This window comes from Azolla caroliniana, unplaced genomic scaffold (assembly GCF_043228905.1).
Source record: "Azolla caroliniana isolate FFs.n. ecotype wild unplaced genomic scaffold, voAzoCaro1.0.p SCAF_20, whole genome shotgun sequence".
In the NCBI taxonomy this organism is placed as follows: Eukaryota; Viridiplantae; Streptophyta; class Polypodiopsida; order Salviniales; family Salviniaceae; genus Azolla; species Azolla caroliniana.
The window spans coordinates 13,172,309-13,194,101 of NW_028230455.1; the positions used below are offsets into that span (position 1 = coordinate 13,172,309).

At 35.3% G+C, this 21,793-nt stretch overlaps 2 protein-coding genes across 2 annotated transcripts; one reads left to right on the plus strand and one right to left on the minus strand.

Annotated features, from left to right (window-relative positions):
• Positions 1–8,616: 8,616 nt before the first annotated feature.
• On the minus strand, positions 8,617–12,545 carry LOC147851106 (pentatricopeptide repeat-containing protein At3g09040, mitochondrial-like). Its single transcript, XM_087335915.1, has one exon. The coding sequence runs from the start codon at positions 12,147–12,149 to the stop codon at positions 9,504–9,506; it is 2,646 nt and encodes an 881-aa protein (XP_087192041.1). The 5' UTR covers positions 12,150–12,545; the 3' UTR covers positions 8,617–9,503.
• A 1,614-nt stretch (positions 12,546–14,159) lies between these two features.
• On the plus strand, positions 14,160–20,791 carry LOC147851107 (large ribosomal subunit protein eL20z-like). Its single transcript, XM_087335778.1, has 4 exons — positions 14,160–14,432; positions 15,565–15,640; positions 20,102–20,216; positions 20,332–20,791. The coding sequence occupies exons 1-4, from the start codon at positions 14,243–14,245 to the stop codon at positions 20,383–20,385; spliced, it is 435 nt and encodes a 144-aa protein (XP_087191904.1). The 5' UTR covers positions 14,160–14,242; the 3' UTR covers positions 20,386–20,791.
• The last annotated feature ends 1,002 nt before the right edge of the window (positions 20,792–21,793 follow it).

The following is a 21,793-nucleotide window of genomic DNA, read 5'->3' on the forward strand; positions in this document are numbered from 1 at the left end:
AATACACATCATTTTATGGAATCTTTGAGCAACCATATGATCCTCCAAGTTTAATAGGATTGCTTCTCCTAAAGGCTTTGGGGTACATATATGGCTCCATGAAATGTAACTCGTGCCAACTAGTTTTGCCTCTTCCTTCCATAATGCATATTTTAGCGATGTGCCAAACGATAAAGTGAATTCGTTGTCCATGGTAACAACACACAAAAAATAAGAAATCATTTTATTGTTATTCCTTGTACCACTTTGAAACAAGTACCAAACGATCATGCTTAGGACTTCTAATGTACAATTGCACCCAATATCCAATTCAAACTTCAAGAGGGTGAGATGTTAACACTAATAAGGTAACTTACTTGGTGGCAAATCTTACATTGATCATGTCATCCAAGATAATAAAAATCTCTCTTAATGCATCATGTAAGCACAAACTTCCACATATTAATATATGATATTCGTGCCAATGCAAATACATTTCGCACTTTCGTGGGTTTAGCTATATTATCATGTAGATGATTGAGGAGCACAATGGACATATACCAATGCACAAGCTTTCACTTCTTCGTCTAGTTGTAGAGCAAGACCAACTATTTCCCACATTCTATGAATTCATGTATTTTAATCGAGTGTATAACACTATCAAAAAATAATGGGCTCAAGGGTCGTCCTTGTCAATGGTATTGCCTTAGCGAATCCAACCATTTAACATAACATGTGATACTACACCTAACCACAACATAAAAGTGAGACGAGAAATCGTTGTGCGAAAAAAACCCATATAAGACATAAGTTGGGCAACAAGGAACCAACTTACATGATCATAGGCCTTCTCTATACTTGTATCATTACAATTTCTTGCTTTCATTCCTTTGCATAATATACACGCATTTTCACATGTAAAATAGTATGAAGGATGTCCCTTTCCACAACAAACCCATATTGCATTAGATGGACAATAGACAATAACACCTATTGAAGCTAATTTGTTGCTAATTTGGCAAAAAATGTGTACAACCCATTAATAGTATTGAACTTTGACCAATGGACATGAAGGAGACCATTTTTGGGAGAAGCTTAATAAGACCAAATTTCCATGAATCAGGCATCTTACGAAAACTCCACTCTTCTTGTAACAATATTGCAAGAATGCCTTTAAGCTTTTCAACAAAAGCATTAAAAATATTATGTGATTACATTCTACAATTCAGGATTTCATCATTTGAAAGATGTGAAAGTACAAACTCGTCTTCCTTCATATCTTCCTCCGAGGTCATCATGACATGTCGCCCAAACTTGTCCTTGATTGATTCAACTAACATTTATTGTGATTGTCTAATCTCATAATTTCAGAAACATTCTTGATATAAATGAGTCTCGAAAGGTTGAATACAATGATCAATAATTACTCAAGGATTTGTTCTCAAATCACCGTCGATCTTTAGACGTGCCATTTTTAATCTAGCATGTGGGCCATGTGACTATTGAAAATATTGATGTGATTGACAATTTTGATCATATAATTATTGTTTCATGCCCATCATAGGGCAAACCTACTAGTTTGACTTATTCAAAATGAATTAGTGAGTTAAATTTGTTGTTGAAGGCAACCGATTCATATTTGCTTGCCAAAGAAACTCTCACAAATATGTAATTGAAGTTTGAAGTTATCATTTCGTATCCAATGTTAGACACCACCATGGACAGAATGAGTAAAATGTTATGCTCTATTTTAATTAGTAACCAATCTCTATATTCAATTAACTTATAATGGATATCATTGATGTGTGATTCATCATTTTGAAGTAATCCCAAGGAGTATTGTTTGTTATTATCAAATATACAATCTCTCCATGGTTCCTCTGCCACCAATGCCACGATAAAGCCCACAAAGTTAGGTGAACCAAATAGTCATAGTGAAATATATTCATGTTGAGAATGTATATGGAAGCTAGTTAACATAGTTACAAATCCAAGGATTTTTCTACTAGAGTTAAATAGCATTTTGTATGGTCATTGCCATACAATTCAATTCAACTTGAGAATTTCTTTTCCATGCCGCGCACACACACGCACTCTCTCTCTCTCTCTCTCTCTCTCTCTCTCTCTCTCTCTCTATCATGTCCAGCGAGGTTGAAAGCACATCTCACTCCAAAATTGACCATAATTTTATGGTTCCTCAAAATTTTAAGGTATGTAAGAACCCTTATTTAGAATCATCAAGGGAGTGTAAAAACAGTTGGTGGTTTAGACAGTATCATGCAATAACTTCCTAACCATCCTAACCAAAAACTTGGAGATTCATATGGTACAAGTTACAACATCCATATGATGCATTGGGACTACTATTATAGTCAATTAGGACTTAATGTAAAATAATCAATGACGTTCTTGAAGTAATGTTTTTTTGGTAAAAAAAAAACAATGACATTCTTTTTACAAGACCCATGAATAAAAAGCCTAAAGTTGTAGTTTCATGTAATTTGTTATTAATGAAATTGGTTTAAAATTTCATGTCCAAAATCAATTGAATTTCTCAAATTTGTGATGCAAGATAGGCTTACTATATATATCTCAAATAAATTTCACAATCATGGTGCCTTCATCTACCACATTCCACCCTTCCAATCAATGACATATATAACTCCAACTTCTAATGGTTCGCTCTATTGTACGTGTCCTTTTGGTTGGCAATTGACTTGTCTTTATATGTATGGGTCCCATGCACAATTACATTGCATTTTGGTCCTTCCTCACTATATGATGTATTTCCTTATAATCCAATCAAAACCGACACATGCATCAATATAGACAAGAACAAAGAGGAGGTTAGGTACACAAATTTCACGTGTTATGATTTGTTTCAAAATAAAATTCTTATGGAAATGAAACAAGATAGAGGCAATAACTTATTGTGGAGTGTACAATTATCTCCTCATGTTTTAATTTGCATTTGAGCAATATCTAGAACAACTATAAAGGGAAATAACTAACAAAAATATAGTGCATATGTGATTAATAATTTTGTTCTTATGTAGAGGTGCAAAGGTGCTTATTAATTCTAAAGTCAATGTTCATAATATTTTATGGTAGCTTCTCGAGGGCAAATTCCCAAGGAACAGGTATGACAATATATATTCATGAAAAGTTATGGCTTGATACCAATTCACAAACATTGAACAAAACCCCTTTAATTTTCAAAGATTCAAAGAGGCTTGTGTTTATATTGCAATCTCTAAAATACTCGGGCTATTTTTTGAGTATCTAAAATTCAATAGTTTCACGTTACTAATGTTTGATTGCCGACATGCTATGGTTGTCATTAGATGTGTCATATCGTGGTACAATACAAAAATAAAAAAGTTCTAAAGTCATTGGTGGTTCCTCATTTTCCTTTTTATGGTATGTACAATAAAACACTTTAGATGCTTCACAAGTACATGATCAAGGGCCCATGCATGTATTCAAAGATGGTCAAGACAACATTGAGTTCAAAGGTATGGATGTTGACAAAATCATTATGCAAAAGATAATCTTGACATGATATGTTGAAAAGGCTAAATGATATGAATAAAAACACCTTGCAATTAGGTTTTTTTTCCCTAAAAAATATCCTCCATTGGTATTAAAAGAGTCCACTATTACAATCATAGTATGAACCATACGTAGCATACGTGCATTCGCATTCATGAATGTTTCAATAATTCGCGCAAGAAAAACACCCTCAAAGAATGATAAATACCATACTTTTGGATTAACTATTTATTATGAGGTAAATAAGCCTAAAATTTGGAAAAAACAAAAAAAAACATTAAAAAAATGAGAAAAAAACAAAAAAAAAACACAAGAATGTTTGAATAACATTCACATTCGTTATCCAATGTAGGAAAACGAATGTTATGTTAGACGAACACGAATTTTACGTGTTATGATTACAATGAATATTGCATGTGAATGTGGTTGCATAAAGGCTTAGACTTTATTTCAGGATACATTTGGTTTAACATTGGACAACCATATATCCATCGTGGTTAATATTAAACCCTTTTATCATTGCATTCCAAGATGCAATGTCCCTTGTAGGCTACACAACATTTTGCATATAAGTCGACCAAACTGCGTCCAACAAAAAGATATTGCAAATAGGTTTTCTTATAGTGTCACTCAATAATGCTTGAAAATTACGCAAAGATGTCAAGGATGGCGGTCCTAAGGATGCATATGATCGAATGATATGCAATGACACAGGGTTAGTATATGATAATATAAGATGATTGTGCACATATATAGAAGTTAGGACCACTTTAAAACTACATATTCTCGAAATAGTTTGGGAGATGTATCACATCTCAATGACGTATGATTACTTGATACATAGGGAGAAAATGGCAAGGTCCATGGAGATTTATTGAACAAATCTTTCATCGATTAAAAAGGGTTTGTAATAAATTCTACTCCAAAAGGGATAAAATTTATGAAGGATATATCACATACAAGTTGGGAACCCATTAACACAATTCAAAACATTGCAAAGGGGTTATTCACATGTCCAAATGTATGTGTGTATTGTGTTAATATGATGGTACATCAAAATAACGTAATCCAAGGATTGAGAACTTCTGTAATATCGAATGAAAAGTTGTGTTTCATCTTTCTTTCCTTTGGTTTGAATAAAGGGCAACTATTCTTGTTACATATATTGTGTTGCAAATTTATTCTCATTATTTTTAGATGGACAATCATGAGATTGTTCGGTGCCGCATTGGAGGGTAGAAATTTGTGTTCCTCAACCGTGGTACTTAAACAATGTTGCTTTTCTCCATTGAAGGACAAAATAATGTGATGGTTTTGGTGACATGGAAGGCATTTATAATCCATACTTGGGCCCATCCGTTCTAAGCATAAATGCACATACAAACATAAATGCGTACCAACTACAAGTTGTCTCACACCAAGGATATTATCGACATTTGTTGCGTTTATCGAAGAAAATATGTTTCTAGGCACAATAACGTTTTAATCTCTATAAGCTCTTTATAATTATTTGATCAATCAGAAAGAGAGGAAGGGATTACAACTTTTTTAATAATTTATGCAACAATAATGTGCTTCTTGGTAGACATTAATGTACGACTCACGAGTAAGATCACTGGGTATTCAATTATGGTCATTTTGATAGTGAAAGCTTTCTAATCACTCATAGATTGTGAATTGTGTGCATCAAAAGAGTTTGCTTTGCTAGCTAATGCGAAGTAGTGTTTATTTGGAAAAAAAAAAGAGTTTGCAAATAAAGTCTAATTGTATCAAACAAGATTGGCAATATAATAAATATAATATAGTGAGTGTGTGTGACGAAAACTATTTCCTAACAATTACTACTCGATGGTCTATAGTGAGGCCATCCATAAAGAAGATGGAAAAACATTAATGAAGTGATGTTTTTTACACACCATACAAATATGGTAGATTACATCACATTTTTTCGATGTTTACTTTGTCTGCTTATAATTAATTTGATGACATTTAAGTCTTAATGAAAAACTGCAATTTGACACTAGATGTATTTGTATGTAGAGAAGCTCTTGAATGCCCTTTCACGATGCTACTTTCACCATACAAAGCAAAACATATATCCAGATCTTGCTCCTATATAAAAAACACTATATCGTACATAGCAAAATATATGCATTGATAAAACCAGAAATGCTTTAAATTTCAAGCATGGATGACGAGAAGGGCATTCTCAATTCTATTTTACTCGATCTTATTAAGTTGGACATAGTAATTCCTTGCTTTGGTATTTAATGGAAGCTCCAATGACATTTTATCCTCATACTAGTCCATATGTGTTATCCTGGGGAATGATTTTGTTTGGCCCATCAACATTGTTCTTGGTGCACTCTCTAGTGCTTCATCCAAGCTTTGTTCCAACACTCTATTTGTAGCCGAGCTTCTTATTTGAGTATTGGCATGAATATTGAACTTTTAGTTTGTGATTCTCTCTTTCCTCGAAAGCGGTGTTTTTGCCTGTTTGATTATTATTCGTTCCCTTCAAAAATGGGGATTTATTCTTTTGTCTTTGTTTTGCCGTCATGCCCGAGTTTGGTTATGCATGAGTAGGCCAACCTATTTTTGTAATTGCCAAGCCTTTTTGTCCTCGCACGAGCATTATTATTTCCTAGTACAATTCCTAAATCCTAAATTTTATTGATGTCTCTCCCTTACTATCTCAAACCTTCATGATTGTACCATGACCTCTTTATTAACTACAAAAACCTGAAAATTCAGCCATATTTAGCTTTGCTCTTTAGTTTATTTTCCCCCTTTGTGTTTATAGATGCTTTATCTAATTCTTTGTGGGCGTCTTGGTTTCCCTCGATACCTTTGTTTTGCCCTAAGGTTGGAACAGATAACAACATGTTATGCATGTAATAGATTAGTGATATTTGGTGTTTAACTTATGGCCGAAACTCCACAAATAGCGAACATGTGTTATGCTTAAGATCATTCTTTGGCTCTCTTTCTCTCTCTTGACAATATGCAATGGATGAGTATACAATCTCATTGCCAATAAGAGTATTGATTCTTGTAGCACACTCCTTCACACTCAATCATACAAACTAGGTATCAAAGTTGTGTCATGGCATCAAAATGTTTCAAATTTGTTTACGACATGTAAAGTATGTGGCGAAAGCCTACTAGAGGATGAATATCACTTTCTTTTTAAATGCTCAACATAAATTGTGATTGATGAAAGCTACAATGACATATTAAGAGGGGGTGGTCGCGTGAGTATCAAACATATCGTGTTAATTCATGAACTCTATGTTAGGGCCATTAGTATATGAGGACGAGAGATTGTGTTTTATTCTTCTTGATTTATGAATTGTCGGTCTTGTGGTTCTTGCACACCCTAGGTAGCTAATAACTATGTTTATGAAGACGATGGTTCACACCATGCTATCATGTTTCTTACATAATTATACTAAAAATGTTGTTCCCTTTCATTTTTATTAGATTCTTATTTTAAGTGACATTATGGTCATATAAGTTAATGATTGTGCTTTGCCATGTGTAGGGTATAAGTTCAAGTCTATCAACGAGGTTCAATGGTTTAGTCATGACTCATTATATAAATCATTATAATTCTAGTTTTCCATCGTGCACACTAACAATTTGCTTCTAGAAGTAGGGCTTCACAAATTTGTTCTCCAAAACGCAATCATAATGAATGACATCATCTGATTGATCAGATGTACTAGATTTTGTATCTTACAATAAGAAGTGAGATGAAATGTCTCCTTCTGCTTTTTCTAGGTAGAGTTTTCAAGTAATATACTAAGGTGCATCTTTCTTTTAATAAAAAACATTAAGAATGACATTGTGTTAATGAATTTAATGGCATCTATAAACAATTGTATATATTGGGGTGTGAACCATGCATAGAAAGCATGCTTCACATGGGAATTCTATTATACATGTAAAACATTTAAAGATTCATATCTTTGTTCAATTAAAATTTTGATTTTGGTTTGTGATAACCATTTTGGGGCAATGGATGTAGTATGTGATGAATGAGAAATTTAGAAAAACAACATTAAAATATATCACACTTCTTGTATGTGAAATCCAGAGTTCGTGCTACAATAACGGTTTTTTGTTTTTGAAGGGGGGGAGTAAAGAAATAATGACCCTACATTTACATTTCCAATTTTTCCATCTACATAAATTCTATTCAACTCAAAGTGCATGTTTTTTGTCAAACGAGGTAAAGGAATAATCATCCTATTTGTCAAGTAGCCTAATCATTGATTTGCACATGCAAAGGGCATCAAGCATTCGCGAAATTCATTTTTATTCCAATCTGTCATTTTATAATCTGGTCATTTAAAAAATAATCTACATTTTGAATATTTGAAAAACAGGTTTAGTTCATATCGCATAATGTCTTCAATTGATCAACGAGTGATGATATAAATCCTCATATATATAATACTATTTTCATGTAGACCCTCACTATGGGTTTACTTACGAAGTCTCATTGTGTAAAAGTGCCCTTTTATATACCTTCTAAAGCCATTATATATGTACCATTTTAAAACACAAGGTTCATTTTCTAATAGCATACTCGGCAATGTCAAACATAAAATCTTTCTTGTACAATTATTAAATGAGAAAATTCCAATCTAATGGGTAACATCATGTAAGCAAGATAATCTTAGGCTTTATTGGTGGACAATATCATTTTTATGTGCAAAGTAAGTAGAACTATAGGTGCAAGCTCATGTGTATTCAGTTTCTTTTATTTCTATTTGTGTTTAGTCTAATTGTGTGACCGTAACATGTCAAAGTTTCATTTGGAAATGGATGGCCTAGAATGTGTACTATCCTTGACCTTTTCCTAAAGCAATCAACACTTTTCATGACAAGAATGATGTATTCCATCAGCTAACAATGAATAATTGTTCCATGCAACCTAGCTGGACATGTCAAAGCATCCACAAATGATGATTTTAGGCTGAGATAGAAGAAGTTAATGGACAAACATGCATAAATGGCTATATGCCAAGAGAGAATTGTGTCCACAATGACTAATATTGAAGGAAGTTTTGTGGCTAACATAACTCCACATAATTGTATCATAGTGTCTTGTGTACATCATCTCATACATGGACTTGTGGCTATCGTAACTCGACTGAAAGAGTAAGCAACTACTATTGAGAATGGCAAGAACTGCTGCAATGAGATTATCGTATCCTCAAAGAGTGCAAATCATGCACAACTAAGAAAAGAATGAAAACAAACACAACCACTTCAACACTTGTATTTTGCTTGTGTAGTCACATGTTTTAAAATATGTGGCAATAATGAGAAAATGAATGGCAACAAGCAACAATCGTTTTCATACTCCTATAGAGGTTGGTAACACATCAAAGTTGTTTTCTTTATGAAGGAATATGTTGGCTCTCTTCCTTGAAATATATTGCCTCATTGCTATGTTATACAACATTGGGCATATGTGATGTCGATACTTTCAAAGTATATACATGGTTTTCCACAAAGGACTGTAAGAAGATGATTCTTACTATTGAAAGAGGCCAATCACTACAAAGGCAATCTATATTGTCATATTAATCACATGGCTACAGTTCACAGCTGCAAGGAATACCATATGATGTACATCATAGAATGATCTTCGTCATAGTGTTTATTTTAATTCTCAGAACCAATCTCAATATAGATTTCCCCTCCCCTCAATCTTTGAATTCTCCAAAGCCAATATGATCTTGGTTATGCATTAAATCTTGATCCTTAATAGCTTTCTATCTGAATCCTAATTTCAGTCTCAATCTGGATCTTGTATTTTCTCAAGCTTTGTATCCTTGAAGATTGCAATAGTTTGGTCTTGTCTCCAAATCTTGATCTTTAATGTTTGTCCAACCATTATGTGGAAATCAATGAAAAAAAAATTCAACTCCGTATTGAAACAATTGCTATACTTCCCCTCAAATTTCTTCCTCCATCACAACATTTTGTATGTCAAAATAAAGTTTCGACAAGCAAAGATATGCAGCCACTGCATCATTACCATCGACATGAATTGCATGTGCAAATGCTTGTCTTCCCAGTTCAATATCACCCCATTTTGTACAGGCAGTTAGTATACTATGCCACATTACATGATTAGGATGGAATGGCATCCCCTTGACCATAGCTATTGCATTCTGTAGTTGGCCAGCACGACCAAAGATATCAGCGAAGCAAACATGATGTTCTATACATGGCACGAAGCCATAGACTTCATGTATAGCCTGAAATATAAGAGCACCTGTATCTACTAAGCCTGCATGGCTACACACATTAAGAGCACTAATCAAAGTCACTTTGTCAAGCTCTTGATCATTTTGTAGCATTTCCTCTATGAGCCTAATAACTACTTCACTTGCCCCTAGTTGGGCATATCCCGAAATGAGTGCATTCCATGACACTAAATCTTGATTTGGAAGTTTATCTGACACTTCATGGGCTTCTGGCATGAAACCGCACTTAGCATACATATCGATGATTGAATTCCCAATGGATGGGTGTTTTTCTAGCATCCCTTTTTTTACAATTTCTATATGTAGATATTGGCCTTTCTGTGAAATACCCATGTTTCCACAAGCTTTTAAGACACAAACAAATGTTACTGAATTTGGAACTACGCCTTCAAATCGCATACATTCAAAATAGTTGGTTACATCATTAAAACATTCACATTTGATATATCCTGCCATTAATGACGTCCATGAAACCACATCTCTTACCCTTACATTATCAAACACTTCTAAGGCTTTGACGAGGACTCCACATGTCACATACATATCGACCAACATATTCCCGAGAATAAGATCAGTCTCAAGCAACCTTTCTTTCTCAATTTCGGCATGAATTCTTTGGCCCTTATCCACCCTTCCTATGGTTGCACAAGCTTGCAATACACAACCATATGAGATAGCATCAGGAGTAACGCCATCAAATTTCATTTGGAGAAAAATTGTCCATGTTTCCTCACCATATCCATGTCTAGCATATCCTCCCATCAAGGTGTTCCAAGATACTATACTGGGCTCTATAAGTCGACTGAATGCTTCATGCGCTCTTTTGAGTAGGCCACATTTAGCATACATATCAATTAACACATTTGTCAAGACATGATCGGCAGCCAATAAAGCCTGTGATTCAATCTCAAGATGTATCTTTTCACCTTTGTCCCTTGCCCTTATGTTACCACTTGCTTTCAAAATGGACGCATATGTGAAAGTGTTAGGAGAAACACCCTCAATTTGCATCTGTTGAAAACAATCTAAGGCTTCTTGATCAAGACCATATTTGACATATCCTCCAATTAATGCAGTCCATGACACAACGTTTCGAATATGAAGGGCATCAGACATATTTTGTGCTTCAGCAAGGAATCCACAATTTGCATACATATCAACTAATGTGTAGGCTACGAAAGGCTCCATTTCCATTCCTTTTATCGTGACATCTACAAGTAATTCTTTGCCATTATCTAAATCTTCTAGCTCACCACAAGCCTTGAGGATGCAAACGTATGTGATAGGATTTGGAGAAAACCCATCAACTTCCATTCTGACAAGGCAGCCTAGAGCTGCCAAATTATCACCACATTTAGCATATGCTCCAATTAAGGTATTCCAAGTTACAACATTCCTAACTGGAAGCCTTTCAAAGACTACACAGGCTTCTGAAAGCCAGCCACAATTAGCATACATATCAACCAGGGCGGTTCCGATGAAAATATCACATTCAAACCCTTTTCTCGTAATCTTAGAATGTAGTTCTTGACCCTTCTCTATGTTTGATGTTATGCCACAAGCTTTCACAACACAAGAAAATGTCGTGGGATTCTCCGAGATGCCATCAAGATGCAACTTCTCATAGAAATCTAATGCTTCATGACTGAGACCATGGTTCACATACCCGGTCATAAGTACATTCCAAGTGACCACATTCCGAACTGAAGAAAGTTTTTCAAAGACTTCTCGGGCTTTTCCAAACAACACAAAATTTGAATACATATCTACAAGATTAGTGCCAATGTGTACATCTTCTTCAAGTCTCCTTCTACATATTTCAGCATGTATTTCTCTACCCTTATCTATGGCTCCTATGCTTCCACAGGCTTTTAATCCACATAGAAAACTAGCTTGACTTGGGATTATACCTTCTGATACCATCTTCATATAGCAATCAATTGCCTCGATATCATACCCAAGGCTCATGTAACCACCCATTAACACATTCCATGAGACTACATCTTTCAAAGGTAGTTTATCGAAGGTTTCTCTTGCTTTGACAAGCAAACCACATTTAGCATACATGTCAATCAATGAGCTTCCAAGAAATTGGTCAGTTTCTAACCCTCTTTTTGCCATGTGAATGTGGAGTTCTGATCCTGCTTTGGCATCTTGTATCTCACTACAACCTTTGATCAAGACAAGGAATGTGCATTTACTGGCATAACGCCAACTGTCTCTCATTTCAAAGTATGTAATGAGAGCTCGTTTAGGATCACTATTCTTAACATACCCAATGATCATAGAATTCCATCGCTGAATAAGGTTTATTGAACACATGGTTATCATAGTATTTCATATCTTCTATGACGAATGGATAAAGATGGATATGCCGTCCACACCATCTTAACATATATAACATATATGAATGCATGTAGAAATATGCAATAAATAGGGTGTTTTTTACTCGCTACATCAATGCCAAATGTAGGAAAAGCTCTCAATTGAATGGAAAGATGCCATACAGACATACACATATATACATATATGTATATAAGTATGTGTATATATCTTAACACATTTAAGTGTATGAATAAAATACAGTAATACCCACAATAAACTCGAAAGGATCTTCTTGTTCTTCTCTCTTTGCTCTTTGGGTGCAGAGGATACCATCTCTGCACAAAGAGAGCTTTCATGGTGGGTGCTCTGTTTCTTTCGATATCTTTGTATCAAGAAAACTTAATAAAATGGTCTAATCATATTTCCGAAAATGATATATATATGGGTCTTGGATCAAAACTGTGACTCTCCTTGTCATATGCAAATATGCACATGTTTTTTTGAATTGCAGTCATAGTAGATGAAGATTAAGTACTCGTAATTAACCCTAATCCTGGCATTTGCGGTTACATACAATAACAATTTTCATTAATGAGAGATTCATTTTTTAATACTTGTGATATGATGTCTCATTAATAAACAATTAGCGATGATTTACTACCCAAGTTGATACGAGCATTATCGTGACCATAGTTTGGGCAAATTCATAAGGAATGAAGGGTGATACACACACTTCATTCGTTATCCCAAATCACAATTTGGCACACCTCCATTGTTGTTTCCTAGGTGCCTAATGGTGACAAGCTAGAAATAATTGTTTTTACTAAATGTTAAATTTACAAGAGTTTTTGTATGAATTGAACTCTCCACGGGTGTCTCAAATATTCTATACAATCCATTAACCTCCTTTCACTTAAAGGATGCATCGAGAAGCTATGTGTATGTTCTCTTGACTTGATCCTTTCCCACTAAGTCAAAAAAACAATGTACAAACGTCCATCCCTCATTAAGTGCATTTACACACTGCAAAAGGTTTGATGATGATACTTGAGGTGTAGTCATTGTTGATGTACACCCATCCCAACATATCTTAGGTTCTATTTTAGCATTTCAATTGATAGGGATTGGGGGGGGGGGAGATAAGAAGAGCAAAGAGAGTATGCATGAAATACTTATTTAATTGAATGTATTATTATTCATTTGTTTTTCCAATTAAATTTATCTACATGGTTAGGTTTAAAATAATCGTGGTTCAATGGTTTTGGTTGGGTTTCGACTTTTTCCTAAATGGTTTGGTTAAAATGGCTTGGGAGTTCATAAACAGTCTGGTTCCGTTTTTGTTTTCTATAAATGGTTTGGTTTGAGTCAGTTCAAATTTAAGGCAAAGGAAATGAACCGGGCCCATAGGTAGCACCCATATTGTAATGCATCTCATGCATGTTGTCCACGGTTTCTATCCAAAGCATGTCAATGTATCTCATTTTTGTAGTGCCACTAGAAGGGCCACCCGCCCGCAGACAAGAAGACCTAGGCAAGAAGAAAACACACATGATTTTATGTAGGGAATCCATGGCTAAATGTAGTGAAGGAGATGCCTCACCCCCAAACTAACAATTGGCAACAGTTCAGTTCAGTTTGAGAAGGTCAAAACCGAACCATTTAAAATTTTCGAAACTTGAACCGAACCAAACCGATAAACCGAACTGTTAAAACCTTGGTTCGGTTTCGGTTTTCAACTTAGGTCAAAATTTAAAATTCAAAATTTTCAAATTTTCAAATTTTCATTATTTTAAGTTTTCAAAATTTTTAAAGTGTTCCTAAAATGTAAGAATAAGGCCTGAAAACAAAAAGATTGTTTAAAAACAATTTAAAAGAAACAACACTTTTATAGTTTAAACCGTGGTTTCTAGCTGTTGAAACCGAACCGAACTATTAAAAAAACCCTGAACCGAACCGAACCGAACCGTTTAAACCGTTGAGCATTGCCCATTGTTACCCCAAACCCTTGTACCATGCTCATTTTTTTATCATATAAGAAAAGCCATGGAAAGCAGGTCCTCAAAGAGAGTCCTAGAAGAAGGAGAGGAAGGGAAGAAACCATGAAACAAGAGGATCAACCGCAGGTATATCCACCTCCACAATACTATTATCATAAGCAACAACAGCAGCAGCAGCACGAGGAAGGCCCACACCAACACTATGGAACCTTCCCACAACAAGGCTACCCTGCTCCCACTCGCCCTCAATACACTCAACAACCACAACTACCTTCCTACCATGCTGTCCCAGGTATTAGCGTGTTATCATTTGCAATTTCTTTTCTCTTTCTTTTTATACCATCAATGTGCATGTTGTATTTAATGTGTAATCTTGTGTATATATTGTTGGTTTATTGCATACAAGTATAGATAGATGTATCTATGTGCACTTCTTGATTGGTTACAACCTCACATGTATGTATAGATAGATGTATCTATGTGCACTTCTTGATTGGTTACAACCTCACATGTATGTATAGATAGATGTATGCATAAATTTTGGTGATTGGTTACCACATGTATAGTGGATTTATATACTTGGTTACCACATAACACATATTGATATATGTATGCATATGTTTGTTGGTTGATTACCACACGCAGATGTAACTAGATGTATGCATCTGTTAATTATTAATTGATCACCATGTAGCTAGATGTAGGCATATGTTAACTATTGTTTGATTATCATGTACGCATACAGAGAGGTGTGTACACATGTTTGTTCGTTGGTTACTGCACATATGTTGATTGTTGACAACGTACAGATGTATGCTCATGTTGATTGGTTACACCATACATGTGTAGATGTACGCACATGCTGATAGATTACAACATGTTGCTTGTTTTACCACATGCATCTAGGTGTATGCTCATGTTAATAGTATGCCACATGTATCTAGGTGTATGCTCATGTTGATTGGTCACCACATGTATCAAGATGTATGCCCATGTTTTATGTCAACGTGTTTAGGCTAGTGGTATCATGATGGCAGATATCTAGTGCACGGTATGCTTTTTTTGCATGCTGCTGTCCTTAATTTAGAGATTGAATGATGGCAATCTGCAAGAGATTTGGTTCAGATATATATGCATATATGAAATAGCTGGATGATTGATATTTGGAATAGATGTTGTTTAGATACATATGCATGGTCGAGAGTTTTTGATGATGGAATGCACATCAAGAGATGTGAAGTATATTGAACGTAGATTTCTATTTTCTCTTCATAGAGTGGCTTATTTGAATATTTTGCAAATGGACCTTCATTGCCCTATTCTTATTTTTCTATATTATATCTAGATTAGGACAACATATCATTATGTATAGTTATACCTTGCTATTCACAGTATGTCTCACTATGTGCTGTTATGTCATCTAGTATATCCCGTCTTGGAACCAAGCTCAGAAGACTATCCACCGCTACCATGTTGCGGATTTGGAATTGGCTGGTTTTTGTAAGTGATCAGAACTTTATCTTTCCGTTTATGTGAAAGTAACAAGGACGAAAGCAACGCAATATTTCATTTTGAACCTTCTCATGTTTTCAATTCCATATTTATTCATAAATGCCTTGCCTTGTATGTCCCATAAAGATTTCCATAATTGTCTGGTTTTTGTAAGTGATTAGAACTTTGACTTTCCTTTTATATAAAGGGGAAGAGGATGAAAGAAACATGATACTTACTTTCGAGCCTTGTTATATGTTCAATTCCACTTTATTCATGAATGCATTACCTTGTATTTTCAATGAAGGTGTCTATGATTCTCGTGTTGTACCACCTCAAATAAGAGCTATAAATATTATTGAGCATGAATTTTCATGTTTTTTGTCATATCCATCACTGGCATTCTAGACATTTTGACTAAGTTTCTATAACATAGCCAAAAATTCAGAGGGAGACAGTCACCCTAGAGCAATAACAAACATTAACGTGGATTTATCCAAACTTGGCACGATGATATAGAAAATGTTAGCCAATTTAAAGTTTCCCACTTTGAAAGAAATATTGACATAAAGTGAACTGTAAAAGCAAACTTTGTCCCTCCTAGTTTAGCTGACATTTTTCACTGTTGTCTGAATGCAGTCTAAGCCCCAATTTATTGTCCTCATTCAGATTCAGTTGATTTGTGGATTTCCATAAGAGTGTTCGACATTGTATTGCATGCTTGGCTCATGTGCCAACTATTAGTTATTGGAGTTAAAAGTAGATATGCAGTGGAGGATCTATGCACTATATCAGTTAGCGTTAGGAAAAATGTGAACACTAATTGGGTTTTCGGAGATTGTTGCTAGCATGATTGAAGCATAGTATGAACCATACGTACCATACGTGCATTCGCATTCGCGAATGATTAAATCATTCGCGAAAGAAAAACACCCTCAAAGAATGATAAATATCATACTTTTGGATTAACTATTTATTATGAGGTAGATAAGCGTAAAAATGAAAAAAAAACAAAAAAAAACATTAAAAAAATGGGAAAAAAACAAAAAAAAAACACAAGAATGTTAGGATAACATTCGCATTCGTTTTCCAACGTAGGAAAACGAATGTTATACTAGACGAACACGAATTTTACGTACTATGGATTGAAGTAAAACAAGGATGGCTACTATTTCCCAGTCTATTCAGTTTTTATATAGAGGAGATATCTAATTACATTGAGAAATTGGGTGGTTTTCAAGCATGGTTAGCAAGGGTAGCCATACTGATATTACTGTATGTCGATGACATCATGTTGATCTCTGATACTTTGGGTGGACTATAAAGGTTTCTAAATGCTTAAAGTCATTTTGTACAGATAAAGATTTGTCAGTAAACCTTCATAGTAGGTGATGGTGTATAACATCACTCAAACATGGGTAATGAGATCAGAATCGGAATGCTTGGGAGAGGAAAAGGTGGCATATATATGATCTTACACATATGGAAGGAGAATTCACATTGCCATGGTTCTTCCTACAGGTGGCTGCCTGTGCCCAATTTTCTTGTGAATATGCAGCCATTGGTGCCATTGAAGGATAAAATGCACATATACAGTTCCAAGAACCACAAACTAAATTGTGGTTGTTTGATATACGTTTAAAGTCAACTCTTTTCTACGGAGTAGAGATTTGGGAACCAAGCTTTCATAGGACACATAACTGGACAGATTTGGTAAGACTTTAGTCTTGATGTTCCCTCTAATCCAGTCACTTCCTGCTGGAGGTCTTCTATGATTGTCACAAGCAACCAGACTTTGAACTTCGGGCATAGATTCCTCAACCATGGTAATCAGAGTAATATCTTTTATACTCCTTCCTTGCTACTAGTCCTGCCATTACACTAGAATCCCTTTAGAAACCACTGTGGATGCTAGCATTCTGCTGTTCCCTCTAATCCACTTACTTGCTGCTAGATGTCTTTTATGATTGTCACAAGCAACCAGACTTTTAACATGGGGCATAGATCCAACATCTCTTATATTGCTAATGTACTCAATGTTGTTGGGCTCGTGGTAGTGATTCTTTATACACAGAGTGACTTGTTTAGGACTCCCTGCTGGAGGTCTTCTATGATTGTCATAAGCACGATAATCCTTGAGATAATTGGGGTAGAGATGGGAACAACCCCAATAATGACTGAAGCACTATTCTGATGAATGCCTAGTATCCAATGAAATCTGGAAGCTCCCAAAGCAAAGGTACTCAAGACTTGCACTTCTGTCATCAAAACTGTTGGCAGAACATGGAAATAATCATTGTTGACATGTTGAAATGCTAGAACGGTTCAAATCATATGGCACAAATATAAATGCACTACCCCACTTCCAATGTAGTTTGGATTCCCTGCTCTTGGACAGGACTGAAAGGAAAAAGAATAGAGTGATCTGAACTGATGTCGTTAAATTGGATAATGAAAGAACATGCTGGGAAGATGGCCTATTCTAAGGATGGCCTATTCTAAGGATCTCTTCTTATACATGCTGCAGGATGAATTTATCATTAGGCCATCTTATATGGATACACATCTATCTCTATGCAATGTAGTATGATAGGGTAACTTAGGACCCCTTCACATCAGTTAGCACTTGATACAGGCAGATATGCATGCAAAAATCTACTGAAGAACAGATTTGCCAATTGTGACATTGTGATGTAGAATTTGGCCTTTGTGTCTTTTCTTATCAAGTTATGGGATTTGAACAAGGCTTTAGCCCATTCCCGTAGATAATAGATTAGGTAGATGAGTGATTCTCGTAACCATCTCGCTAAGTATCAAGGGATTGAGAGAGTAGTGATCAGACAAAAGTATAACCACAAAACCTTATCAATGAAGCACCATCACAAATTTCTTTAACTCCAGAAGTTAATCAAGGGCTACACAAGTAGGGTCCTACTACAACATTTACAATTAGTTTTGTTTATTTTGGTTCCTTCTCAAAAATGAGACAACATTTTAAGATATAGTTTCTCATTTATTCTCACATGTCATTTTAGCCCTGTAAATTTGGGAAGTTATTGAGGGCTGTTGGTTGTTCCCCAAGTTCATGTCTGGTCACTCATGCCAAAGTGAACCAGTTCAGCCATAAACCTGAGGATGCTGTACGCGTTGCTTGTGTGCTTCTTCCCCAATGGGTGGATGCTCGGTTGCTGACCTGCAAGACTGGGCTGACCAAGGCTCAGAGTTAAGTTTTTGCTACTTGGTTATCAGACTTGATCCTGGGTCTTTCAATCTGAGGTGTCACTACCTCTTCACTGGGTGCCTCAAACTTGATCTTGTGCCCTTTCCCATACTCTGATGCCCTTGACTTGGTCCTGGCCATACTTGATCATGCGTCCTTCTGTAATTGCCCATCCAGTCCTGCCTAGATCCTGTCCTATCTTTTCTCTTTTGTTGGTGATCTTTCTTTTGCAACATCCTCAGTTGCCTACAGTAGAAGTATATCAGTTGTTGCTCTGCTCATTTGATCACAAGGCTCTTTTGTGCCAGCGTCTGCCTTGTACACGACCCAACCATCCTCAGCTGTGTAAAGGAAAATTTAACTTGCATGCATACACTGAAAGAAAGATAAGAAAGGAAAGAAAGAAAGACTCATGCCCCAAAACTTGATACAAGACTCTACACATGACTCCATTCTATTATCTATATTTCATCAATGGCCAAAATACAGGTAAATATGTGTATACATTGTCATGCTCATCCCTAGCTGTTAAGTCAGGATGTTGCCATATAATGCTTACAATTTCGAACAGGCAACACAATTTGAATATTAGCTGTGAGGGAATCGAGGGAGACTGTGTTAAAGAGTGACCCCAGCTGATTGCATGTGGACTTGTAAGCAAGTGCCAGTTTCTCTGGTGACTCAAAATGTGTTGATGGTAGATGGCCATACAACTGAGTGTTGAAGTTACCATTAGATATGATGATGATGAAGCACATATTTGTTTCAGGCGCTGACTTCAAAATGATAGTAAAAACTCGGGAAAGCATTGGTTGTGATCCTGATGAAATTACCTTTGGTCATTTTTTAAATTAATTGTCATCAGCTATGATATTTGAGAGTAGACTACAAAGTGAGAATGGCACGTAACTGTAACAGACCCAACTATAAACAGTCAGGAGATAATTACTGAAGCATCAAAGACAATAAATCCGTGCTTGTTCCTTGTTTACCTAAATGTCATCTTCCTCCTGCATCAAAAGTAACAATGAAAAATAATAATGGCTTACATACTAATATTCATTGTTTAGCCTAAATGATGAGCGTTGACTCTATTAAGCTACATATTTGCTCTAATATTTGTTCGTAGTTAACCTAATCGCCATCTTCTAGCAGTCTTTAGCTTGGGCTTTGTGTTTTCAAGTCAACTGGTTAACGATAGCACATGGAATTTGTTTTGGGTATTCATGTAATGACTTCTGATGTGACAGATTCATACTTGGGTTCTTTATTGCTTCTGTTCCGTGGTATGCTGGAGCCTTTCTACTTCTGTGTACGACTCCTGATCCTCGTGAACGTATTGGTCTTACCTGTTGTGCAATAGCTGTAAGTACTTCATTTTCATTCAGAAATTGAAATTTTCATATACAAACTTGAATTTCATAGAAAAACTTGCATTCTTTTTTTACTCTGAATATTTTGCTTATTCTTGATTTTTCAGGCAATTCTCTCCCTTATTGCAGCTATTGTCGGTGGTACGACTGCAGTCTTCTGAATGAATACATATGTACCCACAATATGCTATGTAAAAAACATATTTTGCCAAGAGAGTGTGTCTAGATTGAGTATTTGTATATATGCCACTTAGTGAAGGGCGAAAATCAGGTTGGTTTAGAATGGGAAGATGGATGAGACTAATAAGCAGGTGCATGCATTCCAATTTGTTCTTCAGTGGAATAGTTGATAAGAATATGGGTAGAAATCCACCATTAGTGTCTGAGTTTGTGGATGTATATTGCATCTGAGTGAGCCGTACAACAAATATCTTTGGATTTTAAGCTGACCTTAAAGAAGATCCACCATGAGTGCCAGATTTTGTGGATGTGTATTGCATCTTTGGATAAGCTGACTATACAGAAGTTCACCTCATGTTATTTAGGTTTGAAAGAGCATGTGAAGGTTCTGAGTAGTGTTCATTTTATTATGTGCCAAGTAAAAATTAGCAGAATATCTGAAGAAGATGCAGTTCAGTATGCTGTGTTTATTATTACTGAGTATTTTAAATTTAAAAAACTCCCATGTGTTCTACATGATGCTTAGCACTAGAAGTTGATGATGAAATGAAGTGTGCCTTCCTTGATATAACATCTATGTAATTAGAGCTAAATTTTGGTTAATGCTTCATGCTTTAAAATGGTACATTGTTATGATACTTCGATTATGTAGGAGCACTTTTGACATTGTTATGATACATTGTTATTTCTTTTATGCAGCTTTTGGAACTTTTTGGTTGTTTACCATGCTATTCTAAGAAGTCAATGCGAATGACTTTTTGGAATGTTAGTCATGTATTCAACAACAAACTCCATGACACTTCATTTAGATGTTTGCTAAGAGAACCCCCTATAAACAGCTCAAGGAGTTGGATCAAAAAAATGGGTTTCTGCTTAATCAAGGAATACTTAGTTAGGGCCCTTAATACTCAAACCATCTGAAAAGTACAATGAATTCTGTCTAATTGTGTAGTAGGCATAATTTTAGCTCAATCAAGAGACCAAAACCTCAAATTTCGTATCATGTTTGCTAATAGACGACATAACTATTTACTAATTATCATGCTTACTACTTGAAAGATTGATTTGAATTAATTGGATAATTGTATATATGTTTTTTGCATACTTTATGTAGAATAACATTCATCAATCATCATGAGAATGAGAGGAATAAATAGATCCTTAAACGTAGATTCTAATTTCTCACTCATTACGTAGTATAATAAATGCACAGCAAATCTCAAACTACATAGTATTTCCATGGTTGTATCTAACCAATACTAATGACCATTAGATCACTATTGGCCAACCTAACTAATCCTCATAGCAACCCTCATCATCATATCAAGTAGAGTTTAGATAACTTAGATATTGAGGTCTGTTACATTTGGAACATAAGAAATGGGTTCA